The sequence below is a fragment of the Peromyscus californicus genome, unplaced genomic scaffold, assembly GCF_007827085.1.
Source record: "Peromyscus californicus insignis strain IS unplaced genomic scaffold, ASM782708v3 Scaffold_22__1_contigs__length_63687245, whole genome shotgun sequence".
Lineage (NCBI taxonomy): Eukaryota > Metazoa > Chordata > Mammalia > Rodentia > Cricetidae > Peromyscus > Peromyscus californicus.
The window spans coordinates 62,934,363-62,949,894 of NW_026294525.1; the positions used below are offsets into that span (position 1 = coordinate 62,934,363).

A 15,532-nucleotide genomic window follows, 5' to 3' on the forward strand; every position below is an offset into this window, starting at 1 on the left:
TTTCACAATCTACCTGGGTGATTCTAAAACCACCAGCCTGGAATCTGAGAGAGCCCAGAATTTGGGAACTTCTGATCTGTCCAGTATTTTTTTTTTTAATTTTTGTATTTACTTGTTGTGTGTGCGCGCGCATGTGTGCCACAAGCATGCACATGTAGACTTTGGTGGGGGCCCGCATGTGCAGGTCAGAGGACAACTCCTGGGAGTTGTCTCTCTCATTTCACCATTCCAGGGACGGAATTCAAGACATCAGGCTTGGCAGCAAGCACCCTTACCCACGGAGCCATCCTACCACCCTGGTCCAGCATTCTTCATAAATAAACAAACAAAAGTGTAAGCCTATTTCTGTCTCCCAACATGTCCATCTTCCAAAGAAGTCACAGGTCCTCTAGAGTGATCGCAGTTAAGACCTTAGAGGTTTTACTGTCCTCAGGAAACAGCCTCCCACCCCAGGCTGGGTGATGCATGTGGAAGTCTCTGTGGTCACCTCATTCCCTGCCAGTCTCTTTGCTCTTGTGTGTGTTTGTGTGTGCTCATGTGGCAGGCAGGAGACAAGTTGAGGGTGTTGGTTCTCTCCTTCCACTGTGCAGGTCCCAGGATCAAACTCTGGTCACTGAGCTTGGTGACAAGTGTCTTTATGCACTGAGCCATGTTGCCATCTCCCATCCCCCCCCCCCCCCCAACACACACACAGTCGGTTCCTTCCCTTCATCATGTGGCTTTTGGAGACTGAACCAGATGGACAGGATTTTCACTTGCTCGGTCATCTCGCTGGCCCTTCTTTGTGCTTCTTCAACATGCTGCTTTCAAAGGGAAACTCTTTATAGTTGCGTGTGTGTGTGTGTGTGTGTGTGTGTGTGTGTGTGTGTGTGTGTGTGTGTGTATATACGCATACCATACATGTGTCACCACAGCACACATGTAGAAGTCAAAGGACACTTGTAGAAGTTAGTTCTCTCTCTAGACCATGTGGGTCTTGAGAATCAACTCGAGTCATAGGCTTAGCACTAAGTGCCCTTACCCACGGAGGCATCTGACAGTCCAATTGGAAGCCTTTGCTTGTCTGTGTTAACAGGGCCTTTGAGGTTGTTTTGTAAAGTTGGTAGTTTAGATTCTCTGTTACCTGCCTGTAAACAGAAAGGAAACGACACGGACAACATAGGTGAAACTTACTGGGAGCTAGTAAGATGCTCGGTGGATACGAGCTATTGCTGTGCACGTGTAAGGTCTGGGAGCCTGAGTTCAGATACCAGGCACCCACATAAAGCCAGGCATGCCTGCACATGCCTGTAACCTTTACAGCATTAAGGGGCAAAGACAGGTGGGTCCCAAGAGCTCACTGTCTAGCTAGCTTGGCCAAAAATGAGAGCTTCTTACTGAGCGAGAGACCCGTATCAAGGTAATAAGGTGGGGAACAGTTGGAAGACAGCCTGCATTTTCTCTGATCTCCACACGTGTGCAGAATGGCCATGTACACCCACATGCTCACACACATACAACACACACATTTGTAGGGTATCAGTAAGGACTCCTTGTTACCATATATTAGTTCATCCAGCTTTCCTAGCAGTAGTAAACTAGTTCATTCTCTGGAATAGACAGTACACAAGCAACACATTTAAACAGAAAACGTTCACCTCCATCCACTCATTCATTCAGACACTAATCTAGTGAGAAAGAAAGAGCATTTTCCTGGCCCTCGTGGAGCTCTCGTTCTAGAGGGGTATTTCTGTGAAGCCTGCCTAAGAGAATACTGTGTGACTCCCACGTCTGCGAGCCAGTCAGGGATCTCATCTGCTCTGTGGATGGCTGTGCCCAAGCACAGCCTTCCTTACAGCAGTTGCTCCTGGAATGTTTGCTGACTGGATGAACACCATTGATGTAACAGCAAGGAATTAGACTGTGCTCTTTGTTTCTAACTCTCCCTGGAGTTCTAGAGCTTTTAATAAAAATATTTATGTCAGTGGCTACTCCCTGCTGTATATATGTATGTATGTATCAACTGGGAATATAGTATGTATTATTTACATCTAAATGTTTTAATATTTACCATATTTGTTTTCTGAAAGAAATTATCCTTTTACACGCTAGCTAAGCAATCTAGGTGAAATAGTTTCACAGACCTAAAATGTGTGCTGAGAACAAATAAAAAGGATATTCAGACCAAGTATGCTGGCACATGCCTATAATCCCCATACTCAGGAGACTGAGGCAGGAGGATCAGAAGTTCTAAATCAGCCTGGACCACACAGTGAATCCCTGTCTCAAAAACAAAAACAAAAAAAAAACAAGAAATAAACTTCAGAGGACATTGAGGTGGGCCATACAGCAGTAGTCACAGTCTGGTCAGGTTGTCTGTCTGTCTGCAGAAGCTGGCTGCTGTGCTGTAGGCTTCTTCCTACATTCAGTGCCTGCTGGCCAGTATAGACATCTCTGCTGGGTGGAGGGCGGAGTGGGGGGACACGCAAGCTGGAAATACAAAGAAAACGGGAGTTCTCGGTTTGAAAATGGTGTGTGTCCATCCCAGGTGCTTCACAGTGCTAGAACTCTGTGATAATTGGTCTGTAAACAGCGTGGAGGAAAATGGTTCCAGGGTGAGGCATAGTGTAGCAGTGTACCTTACGGCCCAAAGACTAGCAGTTCAGCTTTCTAACGTTCCACGAGTGCCACCCACCGCACTGTGAACAGCCTGCTCGTTTAACAGTGAAAATAAGAATGCCAGGAGCAGACAAGAAGAGGGCTGCCTAGAACAGACAGAGCCGGTGGAGAGGAGACAGCAGTCATCTGCGGAGTGGGTCTTCAACAGTAGGGACCTGCTGGACACAGTGTGCATGTGTGCATCATTTGGAAAGCCTTGTCTTAGTTAGGGTTCTGTTGCTGTGAACAGACACCATGACCATGGCAACTCTAATAGAGGAAAGCATTTAATCATGGCAAGTGGCAATGGCAATGTGCAGGCAGACATGGTGCTAGAGAAGGAGCTGAGAGTTCTACCTCTTGATCTGCAGGAAGCAAGAGCAACTGTGTCACACTGAGTGTAGCTGAAGCAAAGGAGACCTCAGAGCTCACCTCCAGAGTGACACACTTCCTCCAATTAAGTCCACACCTACTCCAACAAACTCACACCTCCTAATAGTGCCACTCCCTGTGGAGGCCATAAGTAGCTACGATGCTTGGCGGCACATACCAATAATCCCAGCCCTTGGAAGGTACAGAGCAGAGAATCAAGAGTTCAAGGCCATCCTAAGCTGCCTAGCAAGTCTATGGCCAGCCTGGATAACACAAGGCACTGTATATAAGAAAAAGAAAGTGCTGTGCCTGAGCAGTCCAGAGCAGTCAGTGAGAACAGGGACAGAATGGACAGCGGGAAAAGTGGGACACTTTAAGCACAGAATCAGCCTCAGGCTCAAGTGTCCATCAGTCTAAAATGATCTCAAGAGTCCACTGAGTCAGCACGGTGGTGTTCCTGTGATTCCAGCATTTCAGAGACAGGAGAACCACTACAAGTGCAAGGCTAGACCCTGTCTAAAACCAAACAAACATCTTGGAGATGTAGCACTTAAAGTGTGGAAGCCAGATGTGTTGGCACATGGCTGCTAATCTTAGCACAGGAGGATTACTGCCTCAGTGCCAAGGCAGAAGGATCATGAGTTCAAGGCCAGCCTGAACTACATATCAGCACCTTGTCCCAAAAAAGAAAAGCACCAAGTGTGGAACAAAAAAGCTATTGCTGCCGGGCGGTGGTGGCGCACGCCTTTAATCCCAGCACTCGGGAGGCAGAGCCAGGCGGATCTCAGTGAGTTCGAGGCCAGTCTGGTCTCCAAAGCGAGTTCCAGGAAAGGCGCAAAGCTACACAGAGAAACCCTGTCTCAAAAACCAAAAAAAAAAAAAGCTATTGCTGAGATTTTGACAACTATCCAGGCATCAGTCATATGATCAAGGTTGGTATGTAGTTATATAATAATATAAGAGCAAATGGCTGGCCAGGCTTATCTGCTGCTCCTGCAGAAGTTTGAGGATAGAAAGGTTTTCTTTTGTTTTTATTTTTTTATTTCTTTGTTTCATTTTTTTGTTTTTGTTTTGTTTTGTTTGGTGTTTTGTTTTTTGTTTTATTTTTTGTTTTTTTCATGACAGGGCCTCACTACATAGCTCTGGTCATCCTGGAACTCTGTAGACCAGGCTGACCTTGAACTCACAGAGATCTACCTGCCCCTGCCTCCCAAGTGCTGGGATTAAAGACGTGGGCCACTCCTCCCAGCTCAGAAGGGTTTTCAGTACCTATAGATTCTTTTATTTTGGGAAATATTACCATGAACATATAACAAAAACAGAAACATATAATATATCTGAACAGAAAACAGCCTAGTTTTTAAATATCTCCATAAATAGACCCCTATTCTCATCGATACTGTGTATCTCAGTACTAAGTTCAAACTCCTTCCAGATTTTTGGAAATCCTAGATCCCTGAAAGACTCTCAGAACAGTGTGCTAGAGAGATGGCTCAGCAGTTATGAGATTTGATTCCCAAAACCCACATGGTGGCTCACAATCATCTGTAACTCCAGTCCCAGGGAATACAACATTCTCTTCTGGCCTCTCTGGGCACCAGACAAGCACATGGTACACAGGCCGAACCCTCATACACGTTAAAATTTTTAAATAAAAATTTCAAGAACAGATTGAAGACTCTGAACTTTTTAATTTAAAAAAATTGACCATATATAGAATATCTTTTCTTCTTTTTCCCCAACTCTGTGTGTGTGTGTGTGTGTGTGTGTGTGTGTGTGTGTGTGTGTGTGTGTGTGTGTTGAAAGAGGGGGAGAGGCAGGCAGTGTAGTGCTCACCTTTAATCCTAGCACTGAGGAAGCAGAGGCAGGTGGATCTCTGAGTCTGACGCCAGCCGATCTACAGAGGGAGTTCCAGGACATCCAGGGCTACAGACAGACCCTGTCTTGGAAAAAAAAAAAAAGAGGGAGAAGGAGGTTGAACCTTTCCTGCTCACTGTCCTGTCACTGAGCTAACACCCCCAGGCTACCACTTCCTCTGTCTACTGACTTCAGCCCTAACCTGGGGTGGGTTGAGTCTTTTGACAACACACTGTAGGAAAAACTCTGCACCAAGAGAAATGGAAAACAATTGACTCCGCTAAGGACTCAGTAACCGTACGGGAGGAGGTGCGCCATTGCATTAGGGTGATGTGATAGTCACATCCTCATCAATGGTCCAGTTCACAGCATCACTAGGAGTGGGACAGCCTGGCATCTGTGCCGCTGAGGGAACTTACGCTACTCCATGTAAGGCATCCTCACCAAAGATGTTTAACCTCAGATCCCATCGTGCAGGTAAATGGCACAAGGTCAAATAAGGAAAGTTGAAAACAGACATTTTAAAGATGGCTGCCCTGCTAGTCCCCAAAAGTGAGTGGTTTTCATAAAAGTAAATGGCTTTTATTTATATTTCGTTAAGAATGGAGGTGGGACGCTGGTTTAAGAGTCAGGAGCTTAAAAAGGCATGAAAAACAGATCCAGTAAATCTTGATTAACTCTAATTTAGAGGTGGTGTAGGCTATACAATGAATGTGTGACCCAAAACATGGTGGCCCAGAGGTTTGACACCCTGCTATAAAAGATATTCCTGGGACAATTGGAGAAACTTGAATATATAGGTTAAGGTTTTAGTTTGATGGTTGTCACGTGACTGTGTACGAAATAACCTGTGAATGCGCAACTGTGCTGAAGCATGTCCAGGGAAGAGTCATGATCTCTGCCCTTGACAAATCCAGATGGAGCATACGTATGCTTAGAGTGCTGCTCTTTCAACTTTTACTTTTAAAAAGCTATATATAGGGCTGGGATATGACTCTGAATAAACTGTGATGCAATCGTGAGGACCTGAGTTTGAATCCCTGACACCATGTAAAGATGGATGTGGGATCACGTGTGTAGAACCCCAGCACTGGGGAGCTGAGATAAGTGGATCCTGGGAGCTTGCTCTCTAACCAAAAAGAAGTAATATGTCCAGACATGGTGGTACATGCCTTTCAACATAACATTCAGGAGAGGTCAGCAGATCTCTGTGAGGTTAAGACCAGCCTGGTATACATAGCAAGTTCTAGGCTAGTCAGGACTACACAGTGAGACCTTACGTCAATAAATAAATTAGTAAAGTAGAAAAGTGATTGATGCAATTAAAAATGTCTTAATATCAACTTCTAGCTTCCATGCATGCCTGCAGGGGCAAATGTGTGTGTGTGTGTGTGTGTGTGTGTGTGTGTGTGCGCGCATGTGTGTTTATGTTTGTATATGTGTGAATAAATTTCAAACAAAAGTTGAAAGAACTCTTTAGATTACATATAAATGTATATATAGAAAAAGAAATCACGCGCTGGAGAGATGGCACAGCGGTTAAGAGTACTGGCTGCTCTTCCAGAGGTCCTGAGTTCAATTCCCAGCAACCACATGGTGGCTCACAGCCATCCGTAATGAGATATGGTGCCCTCTTCTGGCCTGCAGGGATACATGCAGGCAGAACACTGTATACATAATAAATAAATAAATCTTTTAAAAAAAAGGAAAGAAAAGAAAGAAAGAAAAGAAAAGAAAAAGAAATCACTGACTATAGGAATATGGTTCAGTGTGTGTGCATGTGGGGACAGGTGGCTGCTGAGACTAGTTGCCCCAGAAACTGCAGTTACAGGTGATTGTGGACCACCTGACATGGATGCTGGGAACCGAATTTGTGTTCTCCGAAAGAGCAGCACATGCTCTCAGCCAGTGAGCCATCTTTCCAGCCCCATGAATTTTATCCTTTAAGAAACAAGACACTAGATAAGTCCTAAAAGAAAGGGGGGAAAGCAGAACTAGCAAATTAATTTCTCCTTTTCTATTTCAGGCTCAAGAAAAAGGAAGATTGAACTACACTAAGGTGGGTGGATTGTATGCATCCTACTATACAGTTTGGTCACTTTTTATATGTGAAAGGTCAAAAAGAAGCATTATGTCTGGGCATGATGCACAAGTTTTTAATCCTAGCACTCTGGAGGCAAAAACAATCAGATCTCTGTAAGTTTAGGCCAGTCTCATCTACAAAGAGACTACCATTCTAGCCAAAACAATATAGTGAGGCCCTGCCTCAAAGATAGATAGATAGATAGATAGATAGATAGATAGATAGATAGATAGATAGATAGATAGATAGACAGATAGAGTGGATTAGCTTGCCAGCACCTAAATCATGGCTCACAGCCATCTGTACTCCAGTTCCAGGGAATACCACACCCTCTTCTCACCTCACATACATGGTGTACAAACATACATGCAAGCAAAACACCCATACACAAGAAATAATACATAATTTTTAAATTTAAATAAATAAGTTAAAAAGATTCATGAGTTTAAAGCTGAGAGATTGTCATTAGCAGATAAAATAAGATTCGTTCAACAATGTGTATTTATTCCATACAGTATGTTAGATATTGGGAATACAATGGTAAGGGCCAGCAAGATGGCGCAGCAGGTAAAGGTGCTTGCAGCCAAGCATATTGAAGCCACACCTGATGAGCTGAGTTAGATCCCCAGGACCCACATGGTAGAAGGAAAGAACCAACTCATGAAAGATGGAGTGCATTATGTGGTTAGAAGTAGCAGGCATTGTTGTGTTTTAAAAATGGTGGGAAGGAGTCACACCATACAACAGGGCCACATGGGAGGTTTATTGAGGGGAGGGGAGAAGGGGCAGAGGCTGGTACCTGGGGATGAGAGTGAAACAGACAGGAAGTGGGCAAGGCCCGCCTTTTATAAGGAAACGTAGCTAATGAGCACAGGGCGTGATCTTAGTGACTGCAGCTGAGGTATATCCTGTCAGGACCCTTAGGGCAGCCAGTACAGATGCCTAAATGCTAACAGGCATGCTAGCTGGGTATCTCCACTAATACATCATGGGGACCCTGCCTTTACAATCTCACCTAGTCCTGATTGCACCCTAAAGGTCCCCCCTCCCAAAACCATCAGCATATCAATTGGGGAATCAAGTTTGGGGCACATTCAATCCATAGCATCAGTGACACATGGTACAACATGGAACTTGTATGAGCACAAGTTCCACATCACTTGTGGAGCTTTTGAAAGCGCACACAACAAAGCACATCAAGTTATGATGTGTCTTGTTGTCTTAGGTGGGGTTTTATTGCTGTGAAGAGACACCATGACCACGGCAACTCTTCTAAAGGAGAACATTTAACTGGGGCTGGCTTGTAGCTTCAGAGGTTTAGTCCATCATGGCAAGGTTTAGTCATGGCAAGAAGCATGGTGGCGTGCAGGCAGGCATGGTGCTGGAGAAGCAGCTGAGAGTTCTACATCTTCATCTGCAGGCAACAGGAAGTAAACTGTGTGCCACACTGGGCACAGCTTGAGCATATATGAGACCTCAAAGCTCACTCCCACAGTGACACACTTCCTCCAACAAGGCCACACCTCCTAGTGGTGCCACTCCCTACGGGCCAAGCATTCACACACATGGGGGCCATTCCTATTCACACCACCACACTTGTGTTTTCCAGCCTCTAGAACTATGAGCATTGTGTCGGTTATAAAGTCACTGGCAAGCATATTGTTAAGAGAGAGGGTCGGGCTCCAACAGCGGTTCAGCAGGTGAGAGTGCTTGCTATGAAATCAAGAGGACCTAAGTTCAAATCCCCAGCACCCCTGGGGAAGCTGGGCGTGGCTGTGCATCAGACCCCCTTAAAGAGAGCAAGGTAGGCCAGACAGGATGGTTGACAGCCTCCCGGGTCATTTTGACACATCTCCTTTCTTAAAACTATGGTAGGCACCATAGCAGACACTTACAATCTAGCACTTGGGAGGCAGAGGCAGGATCAGGAATTTGAGGCCAGCACTGCATAAGACCTCATCTCCAAAACAGAAAAAAATAACTGAATTTAAAGAACCTTTGAGCCAGTCAGGTAGCTGAGTGGGTAAAGTGGTCATCTTGCCAGTCTGCAGCCTGAGATCAGTCTCTGGACCACACAGTGGAAGGACAGAACCAGCTCCCAGAGCTGTCCTCTGACCTCCACGTGTGCCTACACTCATACCGTCACATCATACACCCACATACAATTATAATAAATGTTTTTTAATTTTTAGTTAAAAGGGGATGGCGATGAAATGGGTCAGCAGGTGAAGGCACTTGTCATCAAGTCCATCCCTGGAACCAACACAATGGAAGGAGAAATGGATGTGCACACACACGGATACACCCAGTGTAATTAAATTAAATAAATACAATTAAATAAAATGTGGATCTCTACCTCAGCAGAGCGCTTACCTCGCACGTGCGGTGTCCTGGGTTTCATTCCCAGCACCACATGAAACCAAGCCTAGTGGCACATGCTTGTGATCCCAGCATTTGAGAAGGGGAAGCAGGAGGATCAGGAGTTTTCAAAATCATCTTGGGCTACATAACAAGTTCAAGGCCTGCTTGGTCCACACAGTGAGATCCAGAACAGCCAGGGTTATGTTAAGAGACCTTATCTCATAAAAACCAAAACCTGTGAGGGGCTGGAGAATTAGCTCAGCAGTTAAGAGTACTTGTTGCTCTTGCAGAGGACTGCATTTTGATTCTCAGCACCCACGAGGCAGCTCACGACTGTTTGTAACTCTGCAAGGGCATCTGAAGCCCTCTTCTAATCCTCAAGGGGTACCAGGCACGCACTTGGTACATATACATACACATAAAACAATAAATAAATATTAAAAAGCCTTTTAAATAAATAAATCTGCAAGACATTAGAGCTCAGGACACAGTATTATGGCCTGTGAACACATTTAGGTGACACTCTGTTTTCCCCTCAGGGCAAAAAGGAACATTTTTCAAGTGTACAGCATGTATATGGCTGCTTAGCTGAAGGGCCATGCTAACCATGTGACTTATGTGACAAGCAAGAGTATCTGGAGGGTGAGCACATCTGCACCCCAAAGAAGAGAGGAAGGCATGGCCCAGAGGAGCTCTGCTCACTGGGACAACTAAAGCGTCGGCGCTTTCTGAGGCTGAGTGGACTCTGCACTCCACCGGCAGCCCAGAGGTGCATGCCTGGGGCTCCATGGTTTGCTCCAACTCATGACCTTGCTCTTTTTTTTTTTTTTTTTTTTTTTTTTTTGGTTTTTCGAGACAGGGTTTCTCTGTGTAGCTTTGCGCCTTTCCTGGAACTCGCTTTGGAGACCAGGCTGGCCTCGAACTCACAGAGATCCGCCTGGCTCTGCCTCCCCAGTGCTGGGATTAAAGGCGTGCGCCACCACCGCCCGGCCCCATACGTCACTCTTAGTGGCATGTATCTTAGCTTCCTTTCTGTCGTGTCTTGGATATAAGGTTGAGCCTCATGGTGGCTTTGGACTTTCTTGATTGTGGCTCTGGACATGTCTTCTTGGGCCTTCCAGCATCAGCAACCCAATTTAGCATCTCTGAGCTCTTTTGTTGTTATTATTTCATGGCTTTGCTTCTTAGAGCAGTTCCAAGTTCACAGCAAGGCTGAGTAAAAGGCTTGAGTTCCCATACAGCCTTTAACTTCACCCCAAAGCCATCCATCGTCAGCGAGCCTCCATCGATAAGGCACTCTCCCCAGACCCCCTGGTTCAGCAGGGCCTAGCTCACACTCGGTGGTGTGCCTTAGTCCACTCTACTTACTCTGCAATGTTGCTGGTACTGTCTTCCTGCCGTAAGTCAACAGTGTCAGAAACTGCACCCGCATTACTGTGTGCTGTTACTAGATCATACAGTTTCAAACCCACGTTTTCTCATCTCCCACCTCTTCCCCTTGCTTGGACTCCTATCTCCCCATCTGACCCGTGGAAAATCCAACCACCTGGTCTCCCTGCCTCTTTTGTCACCCTAGACCCATTGCCAGGTGAGTGTCTGAACCTCGCCCGGGTTCCACAGTTCCTGTGTGCTGATTCCAACCCCTACTGGCCGCGTCCCGTCTGCAGAGTACTCAGAGCTCGCTAGGCTGCTTAGGTAGGGTTGTGTAATCCACCTCTGGAAAGACTCCAGCTTCACCTTCCATCTCCCCAGCAGCACCAGAGCACGTCTACACACTCTTCAGTTCTCTGTGTCTTCCCTTTTGTCTTGTTCTGTTCCTGGGGATTGAACCCAGGGCCTCACTCACACTAGACAAGCCCTCTACCACTTGGCCGCATCTCCAGCCCCCTTCTTATCTTGAGACAGCCTCACTGTGACCAGCCTGGCCTTGAACTTGGCCTGCTGGCCCAGGCAGCCCTGGAGCTTGCATTGCTTTTGCCTCGGCCTCCCAAGGAGCTGGAATTACAGGCTTGCGTCACAGGCCTGGCTTCGTTTTCGCTGTCTGCCTCTTACTGTCTGCTCTGCTTGGAAGATAATTCTCCCCACTTTCTGCTTCCTCCTGCCCCTTCTATAACATGAAACTCAGGATCATTGCCTATAAGGAGGCCTCTGCACTTGTCTGGGCTGGATTAGCCACTTCCCTCTATCTGAGACACTGTACGTCTCTCCTTGTGTCTTCGCTGTTGTTTACAGTGACCCATGATGAGATTGTAGACTGTGAGCTCTTGAGGGCAAGGACAAGGGCTGGGTTTGCTTTTGTTGGGGGGGTGGTTTGGTTAGTTGGTTGGTGTTGGTTGGTGTTGGTGTTTGGCCTTTGTAACTGGTAACTAACCCTTGCTGCCTCGTACTGAATGAATGGAGCCTGTGGAGAAATGGAGGACACTTGGAGTAAGGTGGGAGGAAGTGAGCGGCAGGAGAAGGCTGGGGTAAGGGAGGCAAGGATGGTGAGAGGAAGCCGGCGTGAGTCCGAACGTAGGGGAGTGACTACTGGGCACTTACAGACTTTCTCTAGAGTTTTTTTTTATTTATTTATTTATTTTATGTGCATTGGTGTCAGTGTGAGGGTATCAGATCTCCTGGAACTGGAGTCACAGACAGTTGGAAGCTGCTGTGTGGATGCTGGGAACAGAACCTGGTTGTCTGGAAGAGCAGCCAGTGCTCTTAACCACTGAGTTGTCTCTCCAGCTCCATAGAATTTCTTATCAAAGAAGGACTTTGACAGCCAGGTGGTGTTGGCGCACACCTTTAATCCCAGCATGAGGAAGGCAGAGGCAGATGGATCTTTGTAAGTTTGAGGTCAGCCTGGCCTATATAATGAGTTCCCTGTCTCAAAAAAGAAAAAGAAAAGGCATTTCTAGACCTACCAACTTGCCGCAGAACCTGGTATGAGTCACTTAATTACCTTGTGCTTTCTTTTTGTTTGTTTGTTTTTCAAGACGGGGTTTCTCTATCGTTTGGAGCCTGTCCTGGATCTCGCTCTGTAGACCAGGCTGGCCTCGAACTCACAGACATCTGCCTGGCCCTGCCTCCCAAGTGCTGGGATTAAAGGCGTGCACCACCACCGCCCGGCTACCTTGTACTTTCTTGTGCTAATACCGTGAGGACCACATGAACAAGCGTCCGCAGGCCTGACATCACAAGTTCCCTGACTCGAGTCTCCCTGTCTAGACACTCCTCTCCTCTCTTCCTTACCACTGTCCTGATCTAAGCTGACCATCAGTGTGCCTGTTTCTGTCCCAGCAGAATGTGAGTATTCTGAAAGCAGCAGCCTGTCTGACCACTCCCAGCCCAGGCTCTATCAGTGCTTGAGTGTGCGTGAGCAAGTGCATGTGTGCATGTGTGCATGCGTGTGTGTGTTAGTGTGAGGTCCACAGTTGGAGGCTCAGAACTTCTAAGAGCACGCTGACTGTAGAGTATGGCCCACCCCTGCTTGCCTCGGTTGCCTCTCCCAAAGCTTGGTCACTGTTGCTCAGCAGACAAAAAGTGTCCCCTGAATTTGTAATGCTATTGTGACAGTTAAAGGCAAAGCACAGTTGGTCTGGATAGATTCCAGTAATTAACCAGACCTTGTCACCCTGACACAAATGTAAGCCCAAGTATTACAGGGAGAGGAGGGACAGTCTGTCCTTCTCTCACGGGAAATAGATGTGGAAGGTGCCGCTCTTGGTGACATTTGCAGTGCACTGTGGGGCTGAGGGAGCACAGACATGATGGCTTCAGGTCTCCAGCTCTGTTCTGCTCCGTGTGGTCTCATTGCTAATGACTGATGTTCGCTCGAGCTAATGCAGGCAGCGTGGTAGGTGGCGTGGGGGTCCCTGATAGGATTATCGCTAAGATAGAATTTGAAGAACTCAGCAGCCATTTCAAGAGATTGTGCTGAAACTTATTTGCTGCTGAAATCTCCTTCATTCCCAAGAGCCTAATTTTATCCAAAAAGAAAAAATCAGTTTCAGAGAACTATAAAAAATTAATTTCAGTTGTTCATGATAGCTTTATACTCCATCACTCAAATTCTACCAGTCTGAGATGAGGAGGGTGTAAGGGAGAGCTGGAAGAGTTGATCATTTTTAAATCAGTCCAACTTGATTTCCAGAATGCCTTTCACATTCACTAGGTAAGATGTTAAGTTTCTTTTCCTTTTTAATTTGGGCATGTATTTAGTTTTATAACAGGATTTCACTATGTAACCCAAACTGACCTAAAATTCCTCAGCCTCCTGCCTCGGCCTCCTGAGTGCTGGAATTGGAGGCGTGTGCCACCACCCCTGGCTTTGCATTACTTTTTAACTGAGTTCTGGTTGCATTGGATCCTGGGTGTGATGTTTTATGCTGCCATGGAATCTTTATTCTTAAGGTAGCAAAGCACACCACACGTTTCCATTCATTAAATCCTTCCCCTTAAGGTAGCTGGGCAAGGGTGGCAGTTCGAGAACGTCAGATGCAAACAAGAACAGCTGTCTTACTTGCACAGTTAAGACTCCAGAAAGGGGGGCTGGAGAGATGGCTCGGCAGTTCAGAGCACTGACTGCTGTTCCAGAGGACCTGGGTTCAATTCCCAGCAACCACATGGCAGCTCACAACTGTCTGTAACTCCATTTGCAGGGGATCCAACACCCTCACACAGACACACATACAGGCAAAACACAAATGCACATAAAATTAAAAAAAAAAAAAAAAAAGACTCCAAAAAGAGGTTTGTAAGATGCAATGTGCTTACTGAATTGTGACCAAGTAGCTAGTGCCAAGATTTGGTCCTTTTTGTTGTTGTTGTTTTTGGTTTTTTGAGACAGGGTTTCTCTATGTAGCTTTGCACCTTTCCTGGAACTCACTCTGTAGTCCAGGCTGGCCTCAAACTCTCAGAGATCCGCCTGGTTCTGCCTCCCGAGTGCTGGGATTAAAGGCGTGCGCCACCACCTGGCAGGATTTGGTCTTGCACACAGTGCCCTGCGACAGTTAGTGGCAGTGCCCGGTCTGTATCCCTGGGTGGACAGCTCTCAGACTATCCCTGTCCCTCAGCTGCCCACCCAGCATTAAGCACTGCTGATTCTGCTCAGTGCTGAAGGGAAGGGTACCACCTACTGAATTGCAGGAATCCCTGGTATGCCCCGGGGCTGGTGCAGAAGCCTCTCGGACCACGTTCACACTTGGTTTGCTATGGCAACTAACATACATGTCTAAAGCGAGTATGTTGACGACTCTTACTTAGAACAACATCTACAAACGTCTGTGTATTTCCCCCGCTGGAGCCGAGCGAGCGAGCGAGCGAGCGACGAGCGTCTGCCGTCGTTGAGCCTACTGCTACTGAAGTAAGCTGCTGCTAAAAGACTGAGGCAGATGGTATTTTTACCACTTCAGGCAAAACATGGCACCTATGGTTCGACTTTGTACAATTTTAATTTTTTAACATTTTCAAGATGGCTTGTTTAAATATCTCCATCACAGAGACACAGACTTGTTCCCGATTTCTTTTACATCGTTGCTTCAGCTATACAGGTTTTGGCAAAATTCGCTTGATCAAACCAGACTCTGTGAAGCACTGTGGAGTTTGCCTTCTGTTCCTTCTTCCCGAGTGCCTGAGCCGTGCCTTAAACGGCCTTTGACATTCATGCTAGTGCAGTTCCAATGGCTCCTTTTACACTTACTCTGCTTTATTATGCATTTCCTTTCGTTTGGCCTGTGACTCAATACACAAGTGAGGTGGGGTTTGGTTGGTTTTTTTTTTTTTCGCTTTTTGAAAAAGTTTATTTTTGTTATTATTGTGTGAGAGAGATGTGTGAGAGTGCATGGTGCACACCCACAGGAAGCTCAGGAATGAGTGCTCTCCTTCAGGGCAGTAGGATCTGGAGATTGAATTCAGCTTGTCAGGGTGGCATTTCACCCACTGAGCCGACTCACTACCCTGTTGTTGTTGTGCTTCTTAGGTTTTTTATTTTATTTTATGTGTGTGCGTATTTTACCTCCATGTATGCCTGTGTAAACAGTGGGTGCTTCTACCCATGGAAGCCATAAAAGGACATCCGATATCCTGGGACTGGAATTACAGGAGGGGTTAGGAACTAAGCTCAGGTTCTTGGGAAGAGCAGAATGCGTTCTTAACTCCAAAGCCATCTCTCCAGCCCCTAATGTCCTCTTAGGAGGTTCCCTCTAAACCCAGAACAGCTCAAGGATACGCACTGGGCAAGGA

General features: G+C 46.4%; 1 protein-coding gene across 1 annotated transcript in view; it reads left to right on the forward strand.

The window, feature by feature from the left end:
- The window catches only part of Pdss2 (decaprenyl diphosphate synthase subunit 2), a 244,630-nt gene that overhangs the window by 198,856 nt on the left and 30,242 nt on the right, over positions 1-15,532 (forward strand). The window contains exon 7 of the mRNA XM_052751549.1: positions 6,893-6,925. Within this exon, the coding sequence (XP_052607509.1) occupies positions 6,893-6,925 (33 nt within the window). The remainder of the gene's footprint in view (positions 1-6,892; positions 6,926-15,532) is intronic.